The sequence below is a fragment of the Mus pahari genome, chromosome 1 (assembly GCF_900095145.1).
Source record: "Mus pahari chromosome 1, PAHARI_EIJ_v1.1, whole genome shotgun sequence".
Taxonomy (NCBI): domain Eukaryota; kingdom Metazoa; phylum Chordata; class Mammalia; order Rodentia; family Muridae; genus Mus; species Mus pahari.
The window spans coordinates 120,088,581-120,100,029 of record NC_034590.1 but is presented as its reverse complement, the minus strand read 5'-3'; the positions used below and the strand labels follow the sequence as shown (position 1 = coordinate 120,100,029).

Sequence of the window (11,449 nt, the reverse complement as noted above, 5' to 3'; positions counted from 1 at the left end):
AGAGAAACCCTGTCTCAAAAAAACCAAAAAAAAAAAAAAAAAAAAAAAAGAACTCAACAAAATCCCTTTGGCCTTCCCTTTGTTTAATCATGATTCGATGCTGCCCCCTGCTGGTCACTGGACACCCTGGCTTTCCAGACTTCTATTTTGTTTGCTGGTTTGATTTTATTTGAGGCCTAGGGGTTGTCAGGTAGGGAACCCTATATTTTGAGTGGGTCTTGCTACATATCTCTGGCTAGCCAAGCACTCACTATAAAGCCTCTAATCCATGGAACTTCTCTTGCCTCAGCCTCTGGTGCTGAAATTTTAGGCTTGCACCACCACATTCACCCTGGGAGCTCTCAGGTCTGCCTTGGACTACTGTGTTTATGAGAAGAGCCCTGTTGCATTTCTTTTCCAAAAGTGAACAGTCACATTGCCAACTGGGCCATCTGTGATTGAGGCCCGTGTGCCGCTGAGGCTGTCCCCCTGGGCCTGGTCTGCCCTCACTTGCTAATTAAGCAAGTGCCGCTCTGCCTCCCTGGCCAGCTCTTGCACAATCACTGCGGTGGCAGATCATCTTGTTAGCCTTGTCTTTCTTCATCTTTAAAGGCAGAGTGCTTATTAATTAAAAAAAAAAGATTAAGTTCGTATCAGTATGAATGCAACACTGAACTTATTAAAAATGATAGAACTGCCTGGGGTGGTAGTGCTTGGTTTTAATCCCAGCACTCAGGAGGCCAGAGGGAGGAGAAGATCTGTGAATTCAAGGCCAACCTGGTTTAAATGGCCAGTTCCAGGCCAGCCAAGGCTACATAGTGAAACTCTGTCCCAAATAAATACATCGAATGATACAATGATTGTATACCTTAAGAGGTAAACTGTATATCATATAAATTTAACTTAATAAACCTATAAGAGGGTCTGGAGAGATGGCTCAGCAGTTAAGAGCACTGACTACTCTTCCAGAGGTCCTGAGTTCAACTCCCAGCAACTACATGGTGGCTCCCAACCATCTGTAATGGGGTCCAATGCCCTCTTCTGGTGTGTAAGAAAGAAAGAAAAGAAAAAATAAATCCAGGCCTGGCATGGTGGTGCACACTTCCTAACAATCCCAACACCTAGGAAGCTGAGGACACCTGAGGTCACCCACTTCCAGTCTGGATTGGTACATTGCCTTGCCTTTAACTCTAGCACATAGGAGGCTGAGACATGGTGACCATAACTTCGAGGTAAACTACTTTTTGTTGTTTAAATAGTCCAGGCTAACCTTTCTGCCTCTACCTCCGAAGCTCCTTTTTTTCTTTCTTTTTTTTTTTTTTTTTTTTTTTAATGAGAGGCCTTGAACTAACTTACTCAGGATGCTCTTAAACTCCTAAACTCAAGATACCCTCCCTAGCGTGGTGGTGGTGGCAGCACTCAGGAGGCAAAGGCAAGTGGCTCCCAGCATGCAAGGCCAGCCCGGCCAGCATCCTTATATGCTAAGTATTGTGATTATAGATGTGTGCCGCTGTGCCAGAGCTGATATTCTACTATAAAGTCAGTTTCTTCCTAAATGCCACTTAAAAAAAAATAATGTTCAAGTTAAGACTGACAACTAGAAAAAAACCTCATTTAATAAAAAATGACACTAATTCTCAAAGTCCTTCTTTTTGTTTTATTTTTTGATATCAAGGGCCATTTTAAGCTTGTAATCCTATTTTTTATCAGAGAGGGTCTGGCTATGAAGCCCAAGCTGATATCAGATTTGGAATAATCTTCCTATGTCTTTTTTCTCCTAGTGCTGGCATTACAGATGTATCACAGTGACTGGGACCAACTTCCAGATTTTCTTTTCTACCTGTTTGCGTCAGAGCCTTTCTCTTCAATCTCTGTTGCAAAATCCCTGCTCTCCCCATCTTCCTCAAGCAATCAGAGCCTCTGTCTAGTTCTCATACTCACCCGATCACGTCCACTCTTAGCCAGTGAGACATTGGCAACAGGGAAAGAGCAGAGAGAGGCGGTGGAGGAGTCACAGTCTGTCCTAAACGAGAAGGAACGAAGCACTCTATGACGTGCCCGCCTGCTTGGCCTACCTGCCCCACACCCGGTCTCTAGGGCCCTTCCCCTCACTGATCCCTTTCCCCCATTACAGGAAATGGAGAACAGATGTGGAAACTAGAGCCAGGAGATCCAAATAAGACTTTCACTCTCAGGCGGGGAGTGGTGGCGCATGCCTTCAATCCCAGCACTCCGGAGGCAGAGGCAGGCGGATTTCTGAGTTCGAGGCCAGCCTGGTCTACAGAGTGAGCTTCAGGACAGCCAAGGCTACACAGAGAAACCCTGTCTCAAAAAAAAAAAAAAAAGACTTTCGCTCTCTTCCTCATGAGAACAGAGCCCTCAGGGAGGAGCTGGAAGACACGCGGGGTTTCTGCAGGCTCCCTTGAAGGTCTCAGGGCATGTGGGTTTCAGGGTCCCTCTCCTAAAGAGTCTGATTCAGCAGTTCTGGACTATGTTGGAAAAAGAAATTCCTCCTAAAGGACCTATGGACCTATGGATATGTCTTTTTAAAATAAATTATATGCAAAACTGCACATAGTATATGGTACACAGCTCATACCTCAGTATACATACACACAACCCCATATATGTAAGACTCATGCTCCCTTGAGGCTGGAAAGATGGCCCACGGGTCAAGAGCACTGGCTGCTCTTCCAGAAGACCTGAGTTCAATTCCCAGCACCCACGTGGCAGCTCACGACTGCCTATAACTCCAGTTTCAGGGGATCTGACACCTTCACACGGTTACACAGACAGGCAAAACACATCAAACAAAAATAATTATTAAAAAAAGATTCATGTTCCCTAAGTATTTACATGGAATGAGACAGCACAAGATTAGGGATTTGGGACAGGGGAAAAAAAGGTTTTAAACCAATGATCATAAATAAACCAATGATCATAAATAAACCGATGATCATAAAAGTGTTTTCTGTAGATGTTAATTAGTCTTTCAGCTATTGTTGGGAGACATGCAGAGACGTTGGCAGTGTGAGGTAAGCAGAAGAACTGCCTTGGGTCACTGAACGTACCACTGGGGGTGACTGGCAGTAAACTAAAAGGCAAAGCAGGTATTTCCTAATAGCTCACTGTTAAAAAGCCAGTGTAATTCTCAGATGCCATGGCAGTTGAATTGGCTCAAAAGGTTTCATGCGACCTGAACAGAGCAGAGTCTGATCCCTATTTGGTCTAAAAGTGATTTTCTTTTCTAGTCTTTTTTTTTTTTTTTTTAAAGACCCCTTTGAGACAAGTTCTCAACCTGTATTCCAGGCCAGCCTGGAACTCGTGGTAATTCTCCCAATTCAGCCTCTCAAGACTGGTATTACACATGTGACCAGGCTCTTTTTCTCGGTTTTTAACTACAACTTAGCAGCAGAGGCAGGCCTAGAACCCTAGAGCCCTACCAGCCCAGACCTGCTCAAGCCTTGGCTCAGGAGGGCAGAAGTCCTGATAGCGCACTAGAGTAAGATTTCACCCTCTGTCAATACTGGGATTCAACAGAGGAGATTCCAGAAGTCCTTGAAGTAATTTTCAAGTTAAGATCCTTCTACTTGAATGGAGCAGCCTTCTCACCTGTAGTGGAAGTGCACAGGGCTGAGGTGGCTGACCGTCGGCATGTAGGAGTAGTAGAAGGAGCCATAGAGGAACACAGACACCCAAAGCAATAGAAGGATGGTGCAGAAGAGCACCCCAAACTGCAGCATCAGCCTGCGGGCACGGCCTGCCAAGATGTGGCCCACTTCCTGGGCCCACAGTAAGGCGGGGACTGGAGGGTCATTGACCATGATGGGGACAGCAGGAGGTCTGGTCCCAGCCTCAGGCTTTGAGTTCCTGGCTGGTCTTCCACAGGGACGATACCCTTGGCCATGGGATAGGGCAGCTGAAGGTTCCTGGAGAAAGAGAAGGGAAAAGACAGTTTCTTTTCCAGGGTAGCTGGAGACAAAAAAAAAAAACAAGCTTATTCAACTGGCTTTGAAAACTAGAGGTAGCAGGGCAAAGCAAAGTCACTGCTTCACATGCGCTTCTCTTGCAATTACTCCTTCACCTCCCTCCACTGAGTTCGCTGCCAGACACTGCCTCAGTGGAACAATTCCTCCAGTCATCGGAGCCTGGGACAAACTTCCCTGATACATTCTCAGAAGTATAACGTACAGAGAACGAGGTCCTTAAATCTCTCTCAAAACTCTGATGACATGGATCCAGAATGCCAGAGGTTTGCAAGGAGGTGAGTGACTTGCCTAAGGTCGCATTGCCTGCCAGTCTGGCTCAAAGCCTTAGAGCAGTCAAAATTGCCTCTCAAGAGTTTCTTTCCTCTGCCTGGACCTGTGCTCGCTCACGGAAGAGGTGACCCCTACCCCGGCACGGCACCCTGTGGCCGACGCTGCGGCGCCCACCCCTGGGGTAATGCGGTGTACACCAGCTGGCCACCGCGGCGAGACTCACCGGCCTCTTGCTGCCCAAGCAATTTACAGAAGGCAGTTCCGGCTGCCGAGGAAGCCCCGCCCAACTGTCAATCGCCTGCAGGGGCTGAGCCTTGCATAGAGGGCAGAGCCTGTAAAGTGCTTTGCTCCCCACTGTCTCTGCCAGAAGCCCATTACACTTTAGTTAAGTGACCAAAGGCCCCATTATAATCTCCAACGCAGGCTGGGACTCAGCAGCGTCCCCTTGGCCCTCCTTTCCAGGCCTCAACCACAACCCTCTGCCCATACCTTTACCACCTGTCTTTTCAGTGTGATTGAATGGAGGTGTGAAATAAATGCTGATTTGGTTTTGTTTGTTTGTTTGCTGTTTGCAAATTCAGTAGAGTTCCTTGGGCCTGTAGGAGTCCAACTGGGGCTCAGAGAGCCTTGCACCTCGCCAGAACCTGAATCTTGTGTGTTGCCTGCGCAGATGGTGCCGTCTGCTAGTCAAGAGTGGCGATATTTCAATCCCTTTCAGTCTCCAGTTTTTATGCTGCGTGATTGACCTTCTGTGACCCACGTGATGCAGTCAACCTCAAAACCCCTACAAAAAACCATGAGACTAGATCTCTGAAGGTGGCATCGTCCGGATAACGTCCCCCAGGAGGCAAGGCCAATGCACATCTTTTTGAATAGTAGTAATCCACTCAAATTACATGAAAAATTTCCAATCGATTCCCTATCTCCCCAATTCCAACTCTTGCCACCCTACTCCCCGCTGCTCCAAGAAGCCCACCTGTGTCCACAATATTCACACTCACTCTTGTGGCAAGGTGCCTTACCTCCTCTTTGTCTGATCCTTTGATCTGGTCTCTGCATGTCTCTTTTCCCCCAGCTTCTCTTCTTTGATGTATCATTTCTTTAGATATCCTCCTGATGGTTACCTCTGGATCTCCCCACTCACGTCACTCACTCGTGGTAGAAAGTGGTGATCTGAAGCTGATCACCTGTAGAGTGTTACATTTTCCTAGCTCTGAAGAATGGAGGGTCACTGAAGGAAACGGAAGATTCAGGTGCTAAGTGCTGTGTCAGGGTGGGGGTGGGGGTGAGCAGCAGCCCAGCTGATGTCAGACTTTCAAATGAGCAGGGTCTTCCGCAGTGGGGACAGACTCTAATGCAGGGGCTGTCACAGGCCCAGACCACCCCATTTGAGAGGGGAGCCTGCTTCTGCCTCAGGCCCTTTGGGGAGGGATCTAGTTTAGACTAAGGACTTCTACAGTGGCAGGGGCAGGTAGTGAGAGAGCAACAGTGAGGGTGTGCACAGGGGATGCAAACAGCAGACTGACTCCCCCACTGTCCAGGCAGTTGGTATGCGCCAGAATCAGCAGCTCCTTCTAGCATCCTTCATCCTTCAGGTACCAGCCATCTGGGCAGTACTTCAGCTGCGGAGACTGAGACCACCCCTTCAAGGATCTTGCCTGAGCATCTCTAGTGACCTTCTCTGCATTAACTGTCAGTGCTACAGATATTTTTAGCTCCAAGTCCTGGCAGGGTGGGGCACCTATCTGAGGCAGGGTTTGGTGCCCCCTCCCCACTGACCCTACATCCCTGGCTGCAGCTGCTGTTACTTCAGGTGAGTAGAAAGCAGCTTTTTTTCTCTTCAGGGCTTGAGGGGGACAGGTGGCTGATGTGATTTCATCAGGGTGGGGCTCTTTCTGACTGAGGTTTTCATTGCTGGTAACATATTTGGCTCAAAGACTTAAAATCCTTAAACCGTTTGTATAATTTGATGACCAGAATCCAGGGATTAGGAGAACATTTCATTTTTATCTTCTCCATTCTCCCTACTTTAAACTCCCCCCCCCCCAGAACCTGGGATGGCCACTGGAGAATGGGGGCACAATCCCAGGTGTGTGGTTGTGAAGAGCTGAGTGCTTCAGCTGACTGTCTTTACTCCAGGATGAAAGGGGAGACCCCCGTTAACAGCACTATGAGTATTGGCCAAGCACGCAAGATGGTGGAACAGCTTAAGATTGAGGCCAGCTTGTGCCGGATAAAGGTGGGTGAGACCCTGGCTCCCATCAGTCCTCCAGGGCTTAGCTGTGGGTTTGCAATCACCACCCCTCCCCCCAAAGAAAAGATGCTTCTTTTCTTGACACCCTGAGGTCAGAGGCAGAAACTGGGCTTTGTCAGCAAAGTTGTTCCCGAGGCCTGGCGATGGGGGAGAGGGCTGTCTTAAAGAGCACTAGAAACAAAAAGATAGTCTATTTGGAGAACTGCAGTCCCTTTCAGGAATTCTGGTTAATGTACCCCTTCCTGGCTGTGTTCCAGGTGTCCAAGGCAGCAGCAGACCTGATGACTTACTGTGATGCCCACGCTTGTGAGGATCCCCTCATCACTCCTGTGCCCACTTCGGAGAACCCCTTCCGGGAGAAGAAGTTCTTCTGTGCGCTCCTCTGAACTCATCACCCCCTCCCAGACCCGCCCTTAGATTGGAAATTGTAGCAGTCCATTTCTACCCGCACTTATCCTGAGATTATCTGAAGCACAAGGCCCTCCTTACCCATGTCTGCCCCATCTCCTCACCCTTTCAGGCTTACTCCAAGCACCCTTTACTCTATCTATAAAGGGATCCCGCTAAACTGCCAAAATCCTGCCTGTTTCCCTCGGTGATCCATCCGTTCAGGCAATGGAGAGGGGGATGCCCGGGTGCTCACCTGGAGCTATGAAAAGGTAAAGGCATTTGAAGAATAAAGTCATTCAGAGCCTCAGAGGACAACGCCTGTGTTAACGTTCTTGGGAAAGAGGATCCTTAGTCGATACACTTGCCATGTCCAGGGAACAGGGCCAGTCGAGCCGGTTCAGACATTGTAAGGATTGGAGATCGCAAAGTGTAAGGTGCGCGAGCGCCCCCAGTGGGGGGTTGTTAAAACGAGCGCTCAGGAGCCGCGGAGCATTCACAGGAGCGCGCAACGAAAGCGGCGAGAAGTGCACAAGGGCGAGCAGGGTGGGTCTCCGCAGGCCCGGGGACAGCAGCCCCGGCTGAGAGGCCGTGGGGCGGGACAGGGCGACTCGGCGCGGCAGCCAGTGCCCAAGATGGCGGCTGCCTGTTCGTACCCGCATGGCGGCTCGCGCCGAGGGTGCTCTTAAGATGGCGGTCCCCTGCGTTCCCAATAAGGAACGATCCCTTACGTGATCCTCTGGTCGTAAAATGGCTGCCCCTGCCCTCTCGAAGTCAGAGTCAGGTTCTCTGTCGCATAGAATCTGGAATTAGACCTGCTTTGGAGACCAATCACGGGGTGGGGGTGGGGAGACACCTAAAGAGGTCATGGGTTCACAGTTCGGTGTGGTGGCCAACACTCGAGGTGTTGGACACACAGAGGCAGGTGGATCTCTGAGTTCCAAGCCAGCCACAATGATACACAATACACAATGAAATCCTGACTTAAAACAACAAGCCTCTAGGACTGGGACCCAAGAAGCACAAAGTCAGTTTTGCATAACCATCTTGCCTGAGTAGAGGTCCCTTTGAGGTATCTGTTATAACCCAAGTGTGTTATAGTCCATCTTGGAGCACCCCGTTCCTTGGTCTCTCTGGGATCTAAATAAGTAATAAATTTGTTTTCTTGTTGAATTGGGGCTTATTTTCTCCTCAAGGTGACTGAAAACATCCTAAGGGCTTAGAATGATGATGTCTGACTGGAAATCATGTCTCAAGAATGCCTCCTAGACTGAGACCGGCAAAGGTTTAGGAGACCCAGCCTACCTCCTAGAAGCTTTTTTGGCCTAAGAGTGAGCGTACATATATGTTTTGGATCCTGGGCTACATTTAACTGTCCTAGTTGTTTTAAGTGACAAATCTGTCTGGGTAGGAAGGTCTAATTATTCCCTGGATGTCATAATCAAATGGCTGAACAGGTACAGGTGTTTGACTGCAGGCCCAGTGAGTTTCATCCATAAGGTGGTGTGAACTCAGTTTTTTCTGACTCCACAAGAGTATGCCTGCACACTCCCACTCTAGAGCACGTGCATGCACATGAACACACACACACACACACACACACACACACACACACACACTTCAGTATTTTATAACCTTTGCTCCTTCTTGTGAAAACCCCAGGATCCTTGTTATAATCCCTACCTGCTTACAATGTCTAGAATGCAATAGGGTGCCTAATACCTAGTGAATGTTTTTTCTATTTGCATATGCTTAAACTGTACACAGGGAATTGCAAGAGACTAAAAACCCTTTTTCTACTGTATCAGTGTTGGGCAAATACCAGGGTGTGGTAAAAAGCCAAAAGTGCTTAAAATGCATTATTAGGTTAACCCTTGTCCTACCTTACCCTCTAAAATACCCATGCAATTTTTCTCATGCAATTTGATACCCATTCAAATTAGAAGTGAGTATCTGGTTGAGGAGAAAACAGGACTAGCAACTAGTACAGACAAGGTGTAAGCTATTTCAGAGTAGGGCTAGAAGAGATGGCTCAGTTTTTAGGATTAGGTGTTGCTCTCACTGAGAACTTGCATTTAGTTCTTAGGATTCACGTGGTGGCTTACAAACCGACCTTAACTCCACTTCAAGAGGATCCAATGCCGCCTTCTTCTTTTTTTAAAAAAAAGATTTATTTATTATATGTAAGTACACTGTAGCTGTCTTCAGACACTCCAGAAGAGGGCGTCAGATCTTGTTACGGATGGTTATGAGCCACCATGTGGTTGTTGGGATTTGAACTCCAGACCTTTGGAAGAGCAGTCGGGTGCTCTTACCTACTGAGCCATCTCACCAGCCCCCCCCCCTTTTTTTTTTTTGGTTTTTCGAGACAGGGTTTCTCTGTGTAGCCCTGGCTGTCCTAGAACTCACTTTGTAGACCAGACTGGCCTCGAACTCAGAAGTCCGCCTGCCTCTGCCTCCTGAGTTCTGGGATTAAAGGCATGTGCCACCACGCCCAGCTCAATGCCCTCTTTTTACTCATACACAAGCATGGTACACACAGATATATGCAGACAAAACATTCATGGATATAAATCTTAGGAATAACCGTTAGTGGATTGAGACAGGGTCTGAATTCCTGATCCTCCTGCCTCAAATTCCAAGTGCTCAGATTACATACATACACCAGTATACCCTGCTGTTCTTAGTCTGTTTTTGAAACAGGGTCTTGCTCTGTAGGCCAAGTTGATCTGGAATATTCTGGTTTTGAATTCATAGCATTTCTCCTGTCTTGGCCTATCTAGTGTTAGGACAAAGGCATGTGGTATCATGTCAGGCTGAACACTAATTATAATCAGCTCCAAAAATGCCCCAATAATGGAGCCTAAGATGGTTCAGTGGGTAGAAGTTCCTGTCATCAAGTCTGATGACTGGATTCAATTCCTGAGTCCTAAATGGTAGAATAGAGAACCAACTCCCAAGTCATCCTTCGATCTTCACAGGTGTACTGTGGCTCATGCGTGCTAAAGGTAAAAAACCCAAAAGTCCTACTGAGCCTGGTATGGTTGCAGCCAAGGCTACAATAGCCAATACCCAGCTTCAAAACAATAACAACAAAAAAAGTTTCTGTAGCTTTCATTCTTCAAATTCAACAGAAAAATGAAGACCTTCCTTCTCAGGTAATATTCACATACTTAATGGATTTCATTAACAAAACATCAAACATCCAATTGATTATTTTAGCAGAGCCCAAGAGTTAAATTTTCCATTCTAATGGCTCAAGATCTTAGTACATGAGGGACAGAGAGATGGCTCAGTGGTTAGGAGCACTGGCTGTTCTTGTAGGGAATCAGCATTCAGAGTTCCTAGCACCACCATTTAAAAGGATTTTTTTTGTCTATTTTTAAATTTTGTATTTATGTTTTTTTTTTTTGTTGTTGTTTTTTAATGTTGTATGGTTCAAACACACCAGAAGAGGGCATCCGATCCCATTACAGATGGTTGTAAGGTGCCATGTGGCTGCTGGGAATTGAAATCAAGACCTCTGGAATAGCAGTCAGTGCTCTTAAACCACTGAACCATCTCTCCAGCCCTAACACCACCATTTAAGCACACAACCATGGGACAGGGCAGTTCCAGGGGATCCAATGCCCTCTTCTAGCCTCTGAAGTACAGCATATGTGGTAGACCCAGATGCAGGCAAAGCACTTGTATATATAAATAAAATTAAAAATAAAGCTGTTACTCTAAGCACACACCGATCAACAAGAGCCCTGTCTAGCTAGTTCCCAAGGGAAGGCACAGAGAAGAGCACAGCAGACATCCACACAGACGCTGTCCTTGGCTGTAACCAGTGCATCTTGATAACTAAGTACTGAAAAATAGATGGCTTGGGACTTCACCAAAGTTTGGCAATTTGTGTTTGGTCCTTGGAACCTGTTTAAGGATAGGAGAAAGACTCCACAAAGTTGTCCTCTGACTAACATGTGACTCATATCCCCATTTTCTGCATGTACACCCTATCCCTGTGCACTTCTGTGCACATACCAAAATTTAAAATTGGCGATTAAGATGGTTATAGTGACAAACATGTATAAATGCAGCATTTTGGGTTTTAAGGCATGATGATCAAAAGTTCCAGGCCAGCCTGGGATACAAGGAGATTCTCCCTTAAAAGAAATTATTTTTGAAAAAATACATTATTAAAATAAACACCTCCATGATCATTCCAGTCAGTGCAGCCACAGGAGATAGGAAAATTCAATCCAAATGGTTATTTATTCTAAAACTNGAACTACTGTGTCTACATTTTTTGCCAGAATGGTGTAATGAGAACAGGGTAAGAGTTACATATGTAAACAATGACACAGTTACATTTTTAAAAATGGAACCCCCCTCCCCCGTTTTTTTACTGGCCACTTCCAAGAATGCTTTACAGGTTGTGCAAAAACATTTACAGGCTCCATGTGGTGTTGGTTTGTTTACAAGCTTTTCCATCTACAACTACAACAGACATCTGATAAAACACTAAACAACTTTTAAGGAAAACAAAACCAGGGATTCCTCTTATTACCATAATCTACACCCCACA

The 11,449-nt window shown here is 46.7% G+C and overlaps 2 protein-coding genes across 2 annotated transcripts in view; one reads left to right on the top strand and one right to left on the bottom strand.

Moving 5' to 3' along the window:
- The window catches only part of Bscl2 (BSCL2 lipid droplet biogenesis associated, seipin), a 10,202-nt gene extending 4,520 nt beyond the window's left edge, over window positions 1-5,682 (bottom strand). Inside the window, exons 1-3 of the mRNA XM_029536224.1 lie at window positions 5,261-5,682; window positions 3,592-3,908; window positions 1,898-2,002 (exon numbers count right to left, since the gene is read on the bottom strand). Of these exons, the coding sequence (XP_029392084.1) occupies window positions 1,898-2,002; window positions 3,592-3,908; window positions 5,261-5,335 (497 nt within the window). The 5' untranslated portion in view covers window positions 5,336-5,682. The remainder of the gene's footprint in view (window positions 1-1,897; window positions 2,003-3,591; window positions 3,909-5,260) is intronic.
- A 118-nt stretch (window positions 5,683-5,800) lies between these two features.
- Window positions 5,801-7,194, top strand: Gng3 (G protein subunit gamma 3). Its single transcript, XM_021208099.2, has 3 exons — window positions 5,801-6,051; window positions 6,378-6,477; window positions 6,750-7,194. The coding sequence occupies exons 2-3, from the start codon at window positions 6,379-6,381 to the stop codon at window positions 6,876-6,878; spliced, it is 228 nt and encodes a 75-aa protein (XP_021063758.1). The 5' UTR covers window positions 5,801-6,051; window position 6,378; the 3' UTR covers window positions 6,879-7,194.
- The last annotated feature ends 4,255 nt before the right edge of the window (window positions 7,195-11,449 follow it).

Excerpts from the sequence above, each read along its gene's own strand:
- Gng3 (XM_021208099.2), top strand. The coding sequence starts at position 6,379 with ATGAAAGGGGAGACCCCCGTTAACAGCACTATGAGTATTGGCCAAGCA. Across the intron at positions 6,478-6,749 it reads CCAGCTTGTGCCGGATAAAG|GTGTCCAAGGCAGCAGCAGA; the intron begins GTGGGTGAGACC and ends GCTGTGTTCCAG.